We start from the raw sequence: 17,271 nt of genomic DNA, 5'->3' as shown, positions 1-17,271 counted from the left end.
GACTCAGGAATGAGTCCAGCCAATCAGAAGCTAGTTGTCTAACTTTCCTTTGAGCAAAAGGTTGTTTACAGATATGTGTGTAAGCATGGATTTTAAGAGTCAATGTAAAGTGGTTTTATACCAACCAGCAAAAAATAACTAGAAAAACAAATGTTTAAATAAATGTAATAAATAACATGTAGAATCTCCTCTGCACATAATAAGGATCATAATGCAAAATGCAAGCCCATTGGGAATTAAGCTCTCTGTGGCTATTGACTGTAATTTCATTCAGATTTTTTTCTCATCCTATTAGGCATCCTGACACAGAAAACAACAGAGACACAATGTCAGAAAGACACACAGCTTCATCAGCCAATAGATGGGTTTATTTTAGCATCCGTCCCAGTCTCTCTCAGTTGAGGTGTAATGTGTTTGTAAAAAAAAACATCAAAACATCACACCTTTGAATTGTGATTATTTATTTAATTAGCAACAATGATATGGAAAGCTTTAGAAATTGCGGAGGTACTGACTTTTTTTTTTACCCTCTTTGTTTTTAGGTCCAGATGTCGAGTCCTTCACCACAGAGATCAGTCTTCAGGTCCCCACCCAGGCAGAGCTCCGCCACAAGCTTTCCTCCCTCTCCTCCACCTGCACCGACTCTGCCAGCCAGGACACAGAGGCCGGGGAGGAGGATGATGACGAAGAGGAGGAGGAGACGGAGCAGGGAGGAGGAGGTGGAGGAGGAGGTGTAGGTGTGGGAGAGAGGAGGAGGAGAAGGCCCCCTGTGGTGGTGACCCTGGATGACGAGGAGGTGCACCCTGATACAGCGCTGGTGGACAAGACGGAGCAAGAGGAGCGGAGCAGCAAAGACTGTGGGGAGAGCAGGTCGAAGGTTTGAGGAGACAAGGACTGGATTCAAACACAAACACGCACACACACACAGAGCTGCGAAACAAATCAAAGTGACGTATAACATGATTGGCTTCCTTCAAAAACATCTAAACAATTATACACTGAGGTTGCACTAACTGCCACATGACCTTGCCTTAAAAGCCCACACATGTGAGTTTTTAATTCTAATTGAATCCTGTGAATTAGCTTTGAATTCCCTTTAGCATTTTTAGCATTAAATAGCTTAACATGAATGCTAACACTGTAGCTTTGACCATGCTAACAGGCTGCAGCAGTTAAGCATTAATATACTGTTGCATTATTGAAGTAAATTAGGGTTTTTTTCTGGTACAAATAACTTGCAAAACATGCAGGTTTATGTCAGGTTTATGTCAGGTTTATGTTTGATTTGATCATCTAACTAAAGTCTACATAAGTAAAACAAGTTTTTAATCACAAGTATGGCAGAACATCTAGTTTTGGTTAAACTAGTCCAAGTTTTAAAATCTGTCGTCAGATATATGAGCCGTTGTTGCAGTGAAATAAAAAGAAAAAGCTGTTTTGTTTAGTCCTAAAAACCTGTGCTGACTAAGCCTGGAATCACTAAGTTTTTATTTGACAAATTGGTAAGTAATTAGCATGCAGCCATTCACAAATGACTTGCTCGGCACACATGGAATACGTTTCAGTAAGGTCACAGCTTAACCCTGAATGCTTGCTGCATTTCTTTCATATCTTTATGATCAAGATTAAATACCTATAAGATAATCCTTTTCTGCCACTGGCTTTTATAAACACACGTGTCATAACTGGCAGTCACCTGGCAGTGGGTTTCAAACCACATAGTACTGTAAAGCAGAGTTCAGGTATATGGAGATCTTTGAGAGGCTGATTAGAGTGAAATCATTGAAATATATGCACATGAACAACTTCTGCACACACGCTGAGAATCAGTATGTACCACCCTCCTTCATAAACAGTGGGATAAAGGCTACTCTTGTGTTTTCATTTTTTTCTGAGTGTGCATGCTTGTAAAGCTATTTCAGTGCACCATGAAGTCGTTTCACTTTAATAGGGAGACACACCATGGGTCTGGAGTCTTTATCCAATCAGAGTTAGCCTTAGATGTGAGCCATATGTATGCATGTTATGTCTGCATTATTGAACAGCTACATTTAGTTGAGCCAATGTGTCAAAACAATCTGCTTTATTATCTACAACAAGTGTAATAGGTTTCACATGAATAAGCAGACTGAGAATAAAAGTGTATTACATTTTGAAGAAACCCCTTAAATAACAGCTCTACTATCCCTCTTTGATGGCACAATGACTCATGAAAGGAAGAAAAGCAGATCCCCCCTCTCCAGACTTGAAGTCCTGTTAATAACTGTGTAACCAAGAGTTGAGTGGGAGCGACACGTCCATCAAGAAGCGTGCAGCGCTTTACACGGGTTGGCAGAAATCTTAAAAGAAAGTGAACTCCTCTTGTCACTGGTGTTAGCTTGTTATTATCAGAAGCAACATCATGGTGGGGAAGAGAAAGAATTCTTGCATGATGTGGTTTTTCAATTTGAAATTAGCTATTAATACCTCCCTATAGATGAAGGTGTGCTGCGCTGCACGTTGTTCCTAAATCTGCTCCTGAGTGAGCGTGTGACTGATTGTCTTGTCACCACCAGCTCACAAATCTATGTTTTATTATGTTTGTAATAACTTTATTTAAAAGTTAGGATTTAACCACCTCTGTCGCACTGAAATGTAAACACAAAGAGCCTTTATCCTGCTGTGTGATGATGGCGGTGTGTGGAAAATCCCCAGTGTTTGTTCAGGTTTTCAAGGTGTGTGTGAGCACATTTACATGTTGTCACCGGTATCAGCCTCTCAAAGACATTGATTTTCCACATACACACGCATGCACATACACACAACACACACACACACACACAAACATACACACATACACACATACACACACACAGGACGGTTACCCATTGCCATTCCTTTGACCAATAATATTTGGGTGAACTTCTCCTGGTGAGCGAGGACCAAATCCCTGTTTGGACTGCGTGCTATGCACTGGACCCCCAGAAGGTTTAACTATATCAACATGATTTTGTACAGAAATGTTGACATTCGTGCCATGTGACAGCGTTACTTCCTTCCTTCCTTCCTTCCCTTCCCACTGCCTACAGTTTCTGACTTGTTGGTAATAAATGTTTCTCCCTAAGCATTGTTTTAATTCTCATATCCAGCATTTCAGGTACGGAGCTAAGAGAGTGAAATATGAGTAGGATTTTGGATTTGAGTATGTTAACAGTCCCTGTGCGCTCACTCTGATTTATAGTCCTGCTGCCTGAGCTCTTTAGAAATGGAAAACTGACACGGTGAGTGAATGGATAGTGTGTTCTGCAAGAGAGGAATGTGGTTTTAAATACAGGGGGAGAATATTATGCCATGTATTTATTCATTACTATAGTCAAATGTTTTTAACTGTAAATGAAGGTGAAGCAATACAAGTGTTCTATTCAGAGTAAAATGACATTTGAAGGCTGAGAGTGGATGTGTCCTTTTATTGTGAAGAGTAAATAGCGGCTGTAGATGCGTGACAGTCAGTCGACTCTGATCAAGGTTATGAAGAACTGCAAGGCTTTCTTTAAATGTGTAAGTGTGAGGTGAAAGAACAGACTGTGATTAGCTCTGTGTTAAATAAACAGAAGAGCTGCTTCTAACATCTCACACCTGCTGCTTCTTGGAATTAGATCATGTTACGTTCAGGCTTTTCTCACCTTTGACCTGTGGATAGACTTCACACTTGTAAAACAGTCGTCAAAAACCTTTTTTTTTTTAAATAATTCTTATACACTTGTAGTTTTTTTTAGTAATGCAGATGGTGTGGGTTTCCTTTGTTTCCCAACCTTATCCATAGAAGAGTCCAAGATGAAAATTGCACATTGCTCAAAGTCTAAATAAATTGATCTACTAAATTATTGTTTATGGTAAGGTTAAATGATTATTTGCTTATTTACTCTTTTTTTTAATTACTTGACAGCTGACTTTACAAATCAGTCATTTGACAACATATTGATTCAATTTTTTTGAAATGTTGAACATTTTTCTCCCCCCAAAAAACGCTGCTAAGACCTTACGTTTTTAACGGCTTCAATAGTAATATGGTCATAATAAAGAGCTGTGGCTCAGTCAGTCGTCTCAACGGGGAGATTTGGGGTTTGATCCCTAGCTACTGCAGCAACATGTCCAATGTGTCCTTGGGCAAGACACTTAACCCCAAGTTGGGACAACCTGTTTCGTCGGCGGTGTGACCGTTTATAAATGTATTAGTGAATACTGATGGACACTTTACACAGCAGCCTCTGCCATCAGTGGGTGAATGGGTAGGTGTAACTTGCCGAGTAGTCAGAAGACAAGAAAAGAGCCATACAAGCCCAAATCCATTTACCATTTAAGAATGATAATCAGTAAAGTCTGGAGGATTATCTGTATGACTGCAGCTACCAATATTTACAAATCCTCAGACAAACCCTCTGAAACCCCCTTAAATAATGGTGGTGGCGCAGTGGTTAGTGCGCACGAATCCAGCCTGTGGCTCCTATCCCGCATGTCATTCCCCACTCTCTCCCTGATTTCTGACTCTAGCCACTGTCCTATTTCTCCATTAAAAGGCACAAAAAGCCCAAATAGAAATCTTAAAAAAATAAATAAAAATGGTAAACGTGAATCATTTTCTGTCGATTGACTTCGTATCAAAGCTCTGGGTAAGTTACCACTGGAGATCAGGGAGTTTAGATTTGGGTGAAGGCCTGCATCAATCTGAACCATTTCTCAAAGTCGGGTCAGGGTTTGCACACAAAAAGACAAGCGGGGCTGGAAAGAACTGACAGTGAATTGTCCATAAGTTTTTATTAAACCTTAAGTACAAACTGCAAAAGTAAAAAACTGTCAATATAACCAACATGAGACTCTCTTTCCGAGTGGAGGGAAAGGCCGAGATGCGGCACTAATAAATTAAGTCACCAGAGACCCCACTGTGAGCAAGTAGTTTTATACTGTAGAAAAATGGAAGAAACGACAAAACAGAGAACTGAAAAAACAAAAACAATCCCATCAGAATAAAATATATTGTAAGGCCATAAAAACTTGACAACCACTTTTTTTTAAATGTTGAAAATACCCGACTTGGTATTTCATTAAATAGTCCTAAAACAGTTCAGTCTTCTGTGAGGGACGACAACCAACAAACTGGATTATAGGATTTTTCCTTGACAGTCACCACTGGCAAGCTCAGTGCAACATGAGTAGCTACTACATTTTTGTTGAATTTTCAGTAATGAAAATGTAAAAACCCACTTTTTTTTGTGAACATCTCTTTTTTTCCCTTTTCTTTAAAAAAGTAAAGCTAAACAAACAGAACTTAGTTTGGGGGGCAGTCGTTGGCTACTCAATATCTTCTTTCTTAGTGATATAAGCAGCACTTAAAATTTTTATACACGTTTACCAGAGTGACCCTGTAAGCGTCAAACTAACATGGATGAAGAAAGGGAAATGTAAGGCTTTTTCTTCATCGAGCACCCTCTCATCGTTTCTCTCTTTGTTCCTTCCTTTATTCCTTTATTCCTTATCCCCAGAATCAGGCTCAAGTATTTAAAGAAATTTACAGGATTATTTACAAAAAAAGTTGATGTTTCGTTTGCGTTGGACTTTTTTCCTGTCTCTAAAAAAAAAAATAAAAAAAAAAAAAAGCACTCATAATATATCTGGAAAAGGGAAAAAAAATGCAAAAGCCAAAAAAACAAGGGACAATTTAAAGAAACAAAACTTGGATTTGATATTTCACATTTTACACTCTTTGACTAGTGGCTCTACTTGAGAAAACACATCAGATCAACAAAAGTAAAAAAAAAAAAAAAACAACACAAAATAATAATAATAATATAATATAATAATTAATGTTTACTGGTACAGATGAAACAAGAGGACTGGAAGAATGGAATGTTAACACGATTGCACATCTAGAACCAGAAAAGCCCGACAGCCTTTCTGCCCTGTGGGGTGGGGGTGCACCAGCTAGCCGTTAGCCACTGGCAGGTACTAACCCCCAAGATTTTAATTTTTTTTTTTTGTGTTGTTATACAGTAATAACCAACAGCACCAATAAAATGGATCTCCTCGCTAAGTATCAGGCACGGTTTTCACTCGCTAGCGAAGGAGGGATCCCTCCATACTAACAGGATGTGAGGTAAGCAGTGACCTATCACAGGCCAAGCTGCTGTGGCTCCGCCCCTCTCACATCCATTGACAAAAAGAAACATCCACAATGACAAAATAAAAAACAAAAAAAATACTATCAAAAAACAAAGCTAAAATTCAAAGTAGGACTTGGAAAAACATAGTCAACCAACAAAAAACCAACATCGTCTGTCTTTCAAGTTTTTACCTCGCATCACCGACCCCCCCTCTACAAAGAAAATGCAGTAGCTGCATCAAGAAAGAATAAAATCAATTTAAAAAAAGGACTCCTCTTCCTCAAAGCAAGGACAGGGAGAAACTTTGGGTAACTACTTGATGTCAGTTTCATTTAAGAAGAACCAGGGGAGGAAAAAAAAAAAGGGCCTCCTTTTCATTAGTCCTGTGTTCACAGCTGAGTGACGTGTGATGAGGAGGGGGCGGGGTTCAGTCTCCAGGGTGGGCCAGATGTGGGGAGGATAGCGTGATGCAACAAGAAGGTAACAAGTGTAACCCATTTCAGTGTGAAGAGGATACGGGCGGAAGTCGAGGGTATTACTGGGCCCATCGAGTCTTCTTGTGAACGTTAAAACTTAATGCTTGAGACGTTGTAAAAAGGACGACCTTAAAGGGGGACGGGGGCGATTCTAAAACCATCCAGAATAAAACAAATTCTTCTTTCACACTAGTGCAAAAAAGACATCTTGCTTTTCTTTAGCTTTTTTCTCTTTTTATAAACCAAGCATGTCATACTAAGGGGGGAGGTGACCATTTTTGGGAGGATTTTCAAAGATGAAAAAACATCTTAAATTTCAGGTGTTGGAGAGGGTGATAGTGATTTTCAATGTAAAAAAAACAAAAATAACAGGGGAGTTTAAGGGGGAGCTAATGGAGGGGTTGGTAGGCAGGATGTGGGCACAGCGCACCGGAGCGATGACATTGAGGCGTCTCCCCCTCAGGACACAGCAGCAGCCTTGGGGATGTGGCTGGAGGACAGGCGTGCGAGGGACACCTCCACTGTGGCGCGTTTACGGGGGCCTCGCTTTGCCGGGGGGGAAGCTTTGGCGGGGCTTAAGTTGACGCACGGGTCCTCTGCTCCCACGCTGACGACGACTGCACCGTTACCGACAACGCTGCCTCCGTTCTTTAACATGGCCCGGCCACACACCTGGTTGACCAAACTGTTGATTTGCTCCTGAACAGAAGAATAAAAAAAGATTAAACTAAAACATTGTTTATCATTGTATTTCAACATTATTCTTCATCACATTGTTTTCTTTAATATTCATGCACAAAATTAATTACAGCATCAACAAAAAAATGCACTGCCATGCTGAGTAATCTGCTTCTTGGGTCTGTGTAAACCTGGCTAATGTCTCCCCCTCCTGGATAGAGAGAGAACTGCAGCAACCAAAGCTGATAAAGAAAAACCAGCACCAGCTCACCTCATCGTATCGGTACATCATCTTCAGGCCTCTGCAGGACTTGTGCTTCTCCACGTAGCGCAGTGCACACTCCAGACAGAAGACAACATTGTCGGTCTCCTGAACCACCTGCACAGACACAAACACAGACAGAAATGACTACATGACTGAGATAGTAGGATTGTTGTAAAATCCTTTCCAGTTTCATCACTTTGACTATGATAGTTTGAGACATAAAGAGCAATAAAATGCAGTTTTTTGTAGGGTGAATTGTGAAACTATTATAATAAACAGCAGGAGGACACTTGTAAAAACATGTAAGCTGCATGCTTTTGCAAAAATATTTTAGACTTCAAGCTTTCTTAATGGACTTTCTTTGTTTTAGTGCATGACTGAGATAAATTGCTACAACACAGCCAATGAAGCACGATAGCATTTCAACAATATTACTCGGTGCTCGTACCATGGACAGGTAGCAGAGATGCTGACAGATCTGGCAGCGTCTCTCAGAGGACTCCAGTGCCAGCCATTTCCCGCGTGGCTTCTTGCGTCCCTCGACCGGCCCCAGGCTGCCGTCATGGGTGCCGTAGCGGGCCGAGGAGAGCAAACCTGCCTTGTAAAGTTCCTGACGTTGGTGCATCTCTATGTTCCTATTTGACAAAAAAAACAATATGCTCATTAAGTGTTCATTTTGAGAATTATACGGCAACATTTTGGTGCTTTTTTTGTTTGTTACTAGGTACTGAGGTAAGTACTGGGTAATCGTAACAGAATCCTACCTGAGGTCTTTGAGTAGGGCGGAGATGGTGGTGAGGAGAAGGCCGTTGTCCCTCTTGGATTCCGCTGTGGCAATCTGATACAGTAGCTTCTCCATGGAGAAGGGTTTAGCAATACGACGACACTTCAGGTCCTGCAAACAGATTCACAACAGATTAAGAATATGATTCATATTAAACCAGTAACTCACTGGTTTATGATGAGGTTAGTAGTGAAAACTCAGAAAGACAACACTAAGTTTTCTAACATCAAAATCTATATAACTCCTTAGATAAATGTTTCTCGTCCTGTTATGCATGAATGAATACATATAAATGTTTCAGTCTGTGCATCATGATACACGGCTCTAAGAATTTTATGTTACCCCTGAGAGCAATCTGTGCTGCGGCTGTGGATCGGATGCTATTACTGAGGATATACATTCTTCCATCGCCCATAACGACAGTAAAGAGCATTTTCTCCTCTTCTATTACTGCTGTAATGAGGTCCAGTCGACCAAAGACTTTTCTCGTGATTGCCAGAGATATCTAAATACATTCCCCCTCCAGGGACACGTGCAGCTGCAGTTGGTGACTGCAACTGTATGTCTCCCTGGTTTACAAAGTTTAACAAATGAGCTGATTAGAGAATCAAGCTCTGGGTTTCAACTTCATTTATTCATTTCACTTTCAATCAACTCTTCATAAATCAAGAGCCATGACTGCTGCTGTCCACAAGAGGCCACTGTTGTGCGGAATTAAAACGTCACATGGCACACAAATCTGTGATGCACAAGCAAAACATTCATTCCAAAGAAAAAGGAGACATATTGGATTTTAAATTGGTATGTATGGGGATTAATTCCATCCATTGCACATTTATTTTCCCCACAGATGAATAGAAGTTGTGTTTTTATTTCAAAGAGCCAATTTGCAATGATTTTCCCCAACAAGATTCATGATGCTGACCTTTGCAGCCTGGTAACCCAGGTTCATCCAGTGCGGCGTGGCGAAGTGCACCGTCTCTGACACGCTGTAGCCGCAGCACACTTTAGAGACAAAGGCACCAGGAAAGCAGACCACGAACTGACCGCTGCGCTGGACCGTGCGCTGAACCTTGATGCCCTCGCGGCACAGCACCTCTGGAGAGATCTGGAGAAGCAGGAGAGGAGGGAAAAGAAAAGAAAATGATTAAATGTATATTCAGTGTAAACTTAACTGAAAAGACTTCTTCCTTTTGCGTGCAATCAATCACATGATGAAGCCAGTTAGATATTATATCAAATATGTATTGCAAATTTGCACAAACAGAGCACACTAACCATGATGTTCTTCTCCAACATTTCTAGTCCTGGGGTGCCATTGGCCTGAAGCAGTGTATGGACCACCTTGTCCAGCTTAGCCTTCTCCTCAGCAGGGATAGAATACCTGCAGGAGGAACACAAGGACAGAGACATAAATACACGAGGACATGTGCTAACTTTACCCTCCATTTGTACTGCTTCTTACTGACACATGTTCAAATGTTTAGAAGAAAGAATTGTCCAGTGTGCACTTACCAAATGCAATCAGCACCAGTGTGTAAGTAATCAATATATGGAAGGCGATTTTGGTCTCGAGACCAGCATGAGGTAGAAAAGACCATGCCAATGTTTAGCCAGGGAATGGTCACCCCTGCAGAGATGGAGGGGATACAAAGGTACAGGTTAATTATCTTAAATCTCAAATAATGGCAGTTAAAGGGAGTTATCGGAGCGGTTCACTGCTGCACTTGTTGGTGTGAGAAGTGCCTCTTATGTGTCCTTACCAGGCACAGCACCCAGATGTCTCAGAATGGATCCAGGGTTATTGGGGAGGACGGTGAGATTCCATCCATGTCTGAGGAGGAGATGTGAGGACATGGTTACTTTTCCGTTCATATTCAAGAGATACATTGAAAGGATCTCTGACACAGGAGCAGACAGTTATACTCTTCAGGTTTTACCATGCAGAGATTAACCATCTGAGACTCATAAGAAAAGGTCAAGCAAGCCGTGGTGCGACATAAAGTAAGTGTAGGGAAAGGTTTTTTTTTTTTTTTTTACTTACTTTGAAAATGGCTCTGATTTTCCTGTGGGGAAACCACTGCCATGTGTACTAGTGTCCACCTTCCCACAATGCACTGCCACATGGCTGTCTCTCTGCTCCACAATACTCCAGTACTCTTGCTGCAGAATACAAAAAGAAAGGAGAGAAGATCAGTGGAAGAAAGCATGAAGCAGGGTCCACGTGTCTCTCAAAGTCAATCATGTCAGCATACTGATGAATAAGCTCTTTGACTTTAAGCATGAAACATTTGGAGAGGATCCGGCCTCTTGCGCTCTCTTGGCCAATCAGATTGCATTAAAAGTTGTCTTATAAAGATGCTATAGCGTGCTAACCTCGACCTCAGCAGCCCCTGGTTCCTTGTTAAAGCACATGGTCATGGTGTTCCGGGCTATCCTGAAGAAGTTGGTCAAAGACACCGATTTCCCCTGGAAAAAAAAAAAAGAGGACGAAATAAGAATAAAACATTATTAGTCACAGCATGTTAAAGGAGTGTGAGGGGGAACAAGAAAAAACAGTCCACATTTAATGTTCATCAGTCATGATAAAAACAAACTTTAGAGAATGTGAACTAGGGTTGGAATGTAAATAAACACGAGTTAAAATTAAAAAAAAAAGAGTCATTGCTGGATGTCATTGAACTGTGAGTTTTCTTCTTTCCCACCTCGTTTGTACAAGTGCAAAAGTCAGAGGGAAAGCGTTATGTTCAAAGAATGCATGTACTCCACGCTCTGACAAATAGACTGTGTGCATGTGGCTCTATAAGGCTCCACCTCACCTCTCCTACACATCCTGTATACATTTCCCCTGGACTTGACCCCTCTCTCATGGACACTCCTGCTACATTGAAGCTTTGAAGGTTACCATAAATCTGCCGGCCCCGGGTCCCGCAGACATACGGACCCTGCTGAAAGATGACCTTGCGGATTCTTTATCATCGCAGCGACAGTTTGTCTCTCTTTTCCTCCCCCCCCCTCTTCAGGAGTTTCAAATTATGACTTACCTCATTCATATGCATTATTTTACCACACTCTAGTTCTTGTTATAACAGAAATTGTAATAATACTGAATGACCTAGTAAGGGCTGTCAAGTCGCTCTGTGTGGAAGTCAGTAGCAGCACTTATCTGGCATTTCCCCGCTGTAATTAGAGTTAATTACACCCTTGACATGCACTTTGTTCTCCTGATAGAAAAAGTGAAATATAACCTCCTTCTGGGGGCCACTCGTGATGAAAAATGCATCCAGATCTGAGCTGTGCAGAAAAGTGATGGGTCATATTGAGACAAGCCCGTCCTGTCAGGATGGAGACAGCTATTCACATGTCACAGCCTTGAAAAGGTGCTTTTCTTTTATAATTCAGAGGGTTACTGATTGTACCGGGTCAGGTCTGCTGACAATATCTCAGCTCCTCAGAGGGAGGTCATACAAAGAGTTACAGTCAACAGGAGGAAGGAGGAGAGGAGAACATGGAATTCAAGACGGGTGGAGTAATGTACAGCGTGCCACAGAAGAGAGAACACATTTTTCTTAATTAAAGAAATAATTACTGCCTCAGCATATCAAGACGCCATGCAGTGACTAAAAATGTGCACTCAAGCAAAATAAGAGCACAACAAAATAATTGCTCCATAAATATCACCACCATTTTGCACACCCACAATCAACCACATACAGTGCTTTTTCACACTTGCATTAGATTACACACTGAATATTTCAGGAAGTTTCCAGGAGTTTTGTGCATGTGTGAACGGAAGCTACTGAAGTTTTCACTTCAACTTCACCTGGAATTTTCCCTGCCAGCCCACCCCAGGGAATTTTTTCCATGCAAGGTCAGACTGAGCTGATGTCAGAAAGCAGCAGGTAATATTCAGCAAAGTGAGTGGGAGGGGTTAAAGACGTTTACATCCTGCAAATGTCACATGACCATAGACTGCATTGCACGTGACCGGTGCAATCTCCATGCATGCAATGAAACTGCACAAGCCAAAGAGTACAATACCACGCTTAATTTGTCATATTCACAGAATCAACAAAAGAGCTGAGAAGAACACACTGGCGAGAAGGAATGAGCACTCCAAAAAGGAGGGAAATCGTAAGAGTTTTGTGCATGTGAGAATAGGGCTTATGTTTATTATTTCCAGGGCTTTATTAGGTAATGTCCTGTTCTTGTCATTTCCTTTCAATACATGTCTCTGCCTTCTGCCTCTTTTCTGTGTTGAAGCACCCAAGAATAAGACTAAAATATAAAAGAACAGTCTTTTTAGAAATCACATGCAGATGTGTTTGCACATGCAGATTTGTACACATACACAAAGAGCTGCTAGCATAACATACTGATGCACAGTCTTAGGGACAGAGGGGCTTGGCATGAGGACCGTATGGAAAGAGAGAGTGGGCAAAGGGATCGCAGATTTAAGCGAAATGGCTTTGAGCAAGGGCATGTGCAGGAGGAGAAATGCCATGTGGAGAGGGGGCTGGATTAAAGGAGCTGGAGGGTGGAGAGAGCTGGAGAAGGAGGGGCGTGTGTGAAGGGGGGGGCGGGACAGAGGTTGAGGGGGACGAGCTGGTTCTGGGGGCTGCCTTCTCTCTGACCTACATTTTCAGCCAGCCAGAATCAGTACAGCTGCCAGCAGCAAGGGGAGCTGGGAACACATCTAAAGCGTGTGAGTAAATACACAAACACACACAAATTGACCACCTTACCACACACACACACAGCACAGCAGTATTTTTTTAAAGCACAAAATGTGAAGACCTCTCACACTCACTCTGAAACAAAGATTTTTCAAATTGACATTTTCATCTTCTGCTCTGATGCTGGCTTTTACACACCATAAACATCGACTGCCTGATGTAGTTACCAAGAACAGTGTTCAAGAACTTCCACAGTTATATAACACCTTTGAAGTTCACACCAGAGAAACAAAGTGAGAACCTCGATGGTGTTATCTTTCTGACAATTTATAGCACAGCTCAGCTGCTTCCACAGAAAGTGATACTGAAATACTCATATTTAAAGGTGGCACTACGAGAGTCGTGTGTTGTCTGCACTGACGTGTGACGACAGTTTGGATTCAGATAGTAGTGTAATGAAGCATCTGAAGACTGAACAAGAAGCCACAAAAGGGTCTGATGTTGACCATGAAAACAAGACAGTGTGTCAGTTAAACTATGCTATTGCAGAGCACTGGTAATAGATGCTAACATGCTAGCATCTTAAATATGACAACATGACTACGTTCTACATAGAGTAGAATCGTTTTTAGGAGTTATCTTTTCATAAAAATAAAGCATTCATCCAGAGGTGTTTCTCTTTAACTCACACATCATACATCTATAAAGGAAAAGAGGAGCACAAGTGTTATGACTGTAAGCGGGCACGTTGTATCATTGGCCAGGAGGTTAATGGGCCTGCCTCAGGTCTACCTATTTGCCTGTTTCACCGTAAGAAAGGTTGAGATACCATTTTTAATATGGAGACCACCATCACATGGTTTAAAAATTCCCCTTCAAAAACCACTAAGACTATATCCATGTTTTATATGGTCTATGTTTGAGATCAATCTGTTCTAGAAGGACATCACAGTTACAGATTCTCCAAAATTCAGCTGCAAGACTGCTGACGAAGACCAGAAAGAGAGCACACATTCCACCCATTTTCAAGTCTCTGCATTGTTCCAGTCTCCCGTTTGTTTTAGAATTGATTTTAAGATGATCTTATTGGTTTTTAAAGCTCTTAATAGCCTTGCGCCACCCCTATTTATCCAATTTGCGTTTAACTTATGAGCCCACCAGAGCCCTCAGGTCTTCTGGTAGTGGTCTTTTAATTGTTCCAAACTAAAACCTACGGTGAGGCATCTTTTTATTACAATGGCCCCCGTCTGTGGAACAGTTTACCAGGAGACCTGAGGGCAGAACACAATGTAAACATTTTTAAAAGCAAACTCAAGACCTACCTTTTGAGTAGAGCTTTTAACTGAATCTCATTATCTAGTTTTATTACATGTTGAACCTCCGGTGTTTCCTCATTTAGAATAAATGATAGCGTTTCCTCAGTACCTGTTCTTATCTAGTTATTGTTACCTTAGTTTTTGGATTGTGGGATAGGGGTGGGGGAGGGAGTCATGTTGTTGCTGTTTGATTTATGTTGATGTAAAGCACTGGGATACATTTGTTGTATGAAAAGTGCTATACAAATAAAGTTTGATTGATTGATTGAAGTACATGATAGACATGAGGAAATGTTACACTGATATCTCTGTATACATCAAGGTGTCTCCTTCCTCTCACCTTGTTAATACATTTGTGCTGGTCACTTAGAACTCCCCAGTCCTCCTCCTCCTGATGCTCCTCCCCGTGCTGCTTGTCCTCTTTGCCTTGTTTTTCCTGAGCGAAGAGCCGGCGCCGGCCCGCTTTGACCTGAGCCTCCAGCTCCTTCAGACGATGAAACACTCCGTTGGTGCGGTGATTGCCCGTCGTCCCTCCCACCATCCCACCCGCCAGACCGTTCTTGGGCTCGTAGCGCGGCAGCACGAGCGCGCTGGGTGCCGAGGAGTCCGACAGGCCCTCCAGGGGGCCGCGGTGGGACTCCAGGTTCTTCTTCTCCTGCAGCACCTCGGCCTGCAGGCAGAGGCGCTCCTCGGCGCTGAGCGAGTCGTAGGAGAGGATGTACTGGAGGTACGCCTCCTGCAGCTTGGCCAGCCGGTCCTGCGCTGACTTGGGGATGCACAGGAGGTCGGCCAGCTTGGTCCACTTCTTCAGGTCCATCACCTGCTGCATGCCACCCATGTCGTTGATGAGCTGGAAAAAACGTGACAGGTCCACTTCACAGCCACCTGCATGAAAGAATGACAGAAAGAGAAAAAGTTAATTCAGAGAAAAAACAGCTAAACTTAGTGAACTAATTGTCATCATAAAATGTCAGCAGTAATGATGGTCCTGCTAATGAAGGCATGTACGCAAAAAGCAGTCGCCCCGTTTCCCTCGTCTTAACTCAGGTTTTGTAATGCACAGGGATCTAATGAAGAACACTGCCATCTTAGAGCATCTGCTCCGCTGGCTAAGCACCATATCATCCAGGCCAGTTCATTTTATTTGAAACAGCCAATTGATTTTTTCACCTCTCAGAATGATCCCAACCTTCATTGTGCCAAATAGAGATACAAATTCCGCTAATGTCGAACTGATCTGCTGGGCACAGTAAAGGAAGTCATTTGGAACAGGGTCATCCTGGCTGGCTGCAGTGGCTTCCACTGTGGCTAGCAGGCTTGCCAGATCTCTCTGGCTGTCAGCCGCACACCAACATTACACACACACTGCTGTATTCAAAAACACTCAACACAGTCAAAGCACACACTAATGCAAAACTTAAACAATTCAACACACCAGGAAATGTGCTTACATTGGAGGCATGTAGTGTGTATATGCTGTGATGAAAAAAGCCACCTACACTGGGGGTGTTTAAAGACTCATAAGAGGATGATGTCACTGTTTGAAATGGAAGGTGACAGGACAGAGTGGAGGGGAAATAATGTTTTCTGGGCCTGCCAGGCTGCTTGCCAAGTTGTTCCACATTGTTATTGTCGTCTATAAACAGGATGATAAAATGTGTTGAAACCCCACTAAAGCTTTCAGAGTACCGTGGATACCAACAGAAATAACAATATTTGTGATGCTTGTTTCTTGGCTGCTTATGTCGAACGCTTGTTACAGCCTAGAGCTTGTGTCTAAACACTCTTTAAAAAAAGTGTAGGATACTAAGAAGGTAAACAGGATATTTTATACATATTTTGGGCATTTGTAAATATGTTTCTTAATGTGCTGTTTCTCGTCTATCATCATTTCCTCTTTACAAAGGAAGTGAAAGGAAAACAAATGTAGACAAGGCTGAGAGAAAGCCTCAGTTGGAAATGGGATTTTTTAAAATGACTATCTCTACAGTAGAATGAAATCTAAATGATCTTGTGTGATTTAACATTAACTTGTGTTTGTCTCTCTTACCGATGACAGGAGGCTCCTCCATGGTAATGCCCTGAGATTTGAGGTGCTTCCGGATGCAGGCCAGCCGCTGCACGTTGGGACCCCAGCGCCGGCCCAGCATGTGGACCCTCTGCACCTGTGTGACGAAACGCATCTCCTCACTCAGCTTGCACTCGGGCCGCCAGTCGGGAGGCGGGACCACGCGGCACATGCCGGCGTCCTCGGCCTGTTCCCTCGCGGCGTCCAAATACACCAGGGGGTCCAGGAACTCCCTCGGGGCCGGCCGGAAGACGGGGGCTTCGCCCAGCGCCCCCCAGCCCTCGGACCTGCTCCGCTGGCGGTCCCACTCCCTTTCCTGCTCGCGTTCCTTCTGCCGCGTCATCTCCTTCTCGCGCTCCCACTCCTTGTCGCGGTCGAGGAGCCGAGACGCTGCCGGCTTGAGCGGTCCGGGGCTGTTGGTGGAAGCGAGCGGGGAGGGGGAGGTGGCGTTGGATGACACAGAGGTTTGTTGAGGGTCTGAGGTAGTGCTGGCACGACTGGGGTTCTGTGTGTGATTCTGGCCCGATGACGGGGAGGAGGAGGACGAGCTGCGACCGTGAGACCTGCTCTGCTGCTGCTGCGCTTGTCGAATCAGCATCAGCTTGCCGGCCGACGCCCGCTTGGGTCGCTGGTTCACCGGCTCCGCGTTGGCTGCTGGTGTAGAGGGAGGCGGGGTTTGTTGAGGAGGCGGCGTGGGAGGTGCAAGCGGGCTGACAGGTGGAGTTTGTTCAGGTGAGGAGGATGTTTTTGATTCATGTCCATTAGAAATAGGGGGGGTGAGGGTGGTTTGTGAGGCAGCTTTGTCTTGATTGGCCACCTTCTTGCTGCTGCGCGTCTCCAGCGAGGAGGAGGGTTGAATCTTCGCCTTCTT

The 17,271-nt window shown here is 43.0% G+C and overlaps 2 protein-coding genes across 4 annotated transcripts in view; one reads left to right on the top strand and one right to left on the bottom strand.

The window, feature by feature from the left end:
* Window positions 1–3,612, top strand: part of dtnbp1b (dystrobrevin binding protein 1b) — a 36,448-nt gene extending 32,836 nt beyond the window's left edge. For all 3 annotated transcript variants that reach the window (XM_065948152.1, XM_065948153.1, XM_065948154.1), the window contains one exon: window positions 543–3,612. In XM_065948152.1, coding sequence (XP_065804224.1) covers window positions 543–883 — 341 coding nt within the window. In that variant the 3' untranslated portion in view covers window positions 884–3,612. The remainder of the gene's footprint in view (window positions 1–542) is intronic.
* Window positions 3,613–4,769: 1,157 nt separating this feature from the next.
* The window catches only part of jarid2b (jumonji and AT-rich interaction domain containing 2b), a 107,925-nt gene continuing 95,423 nt past the window's right edge, over window positions 4,770–17,271 (bottom strand). The window contains exons 7-18 of the mRNA XM_065948151.1: window positions 16,383–17,271; window positions 14,673–15,217; window positions 10,717–10,809; window positions 10,385–10,503; window positions 10,104–10,174; window positions 9,856–9,970; window positions 9,619–9,724; window positions 9,266–9,448; window positions 8,321–8,451; window positions 8,005–8,191; window positions 7,563–7,670; window positions 4,770–7,312 (exon numbers count right to left, since the gene is read on the bottom strand). The exon at window positions 16,383–17,271 is cut by the window's right edge and continues 588 nt beyond it. Coding sequence (XP_065804223.1) covers window positions 7,073–7,312; window positions 7,563–7,670; window positions 8,005–8,191; window positions 8,321–8,451; window positions 9,266–9,448; window positions 9,619–9,724; window positions 9,856–9,970; window positions 10,104–10,174; window positions 10,385–10,503; window positions 10,717–10,809; window positions 14,673–15,217; window positions 16,383–17,271 — 2,787 coding nt within the window. The 3' untranslated portion in view covers window positions 4,770–7,072. The remainder of the gene's footprint in view (window positions 7,313–7,562; window positions 7,671–8,004; window positions 8,192–8,320; window positions 8,452–9,265; window positions 9,449–9,618; window positions 9,725–9,855; window positions 9,971–10,103; window positions 10,175–10,384; window positions 10,504–10,716; window positions 10,810–14,672; window positions 15,218–16,382) is intronic.

Source organism: Labrus bergylta, chromosome 19 (genome assembly GCF_963930695.1).
Source record: "Labrus bergylta chromosome 19, fLabBer1.1, whole genome shotgun sequence".
Classification (NCBI taxonomy): domain Eukaryota; kingdom Metazoa; phylum Chordata; class Actinopteri; order Labriformes; family Labridae; genus Labrus; species Labrus bergylta.
Note: the sequence above shows the minus strand (reverse complement) of the source record. Positions and strands in the feature narration are given on the sequence as shown.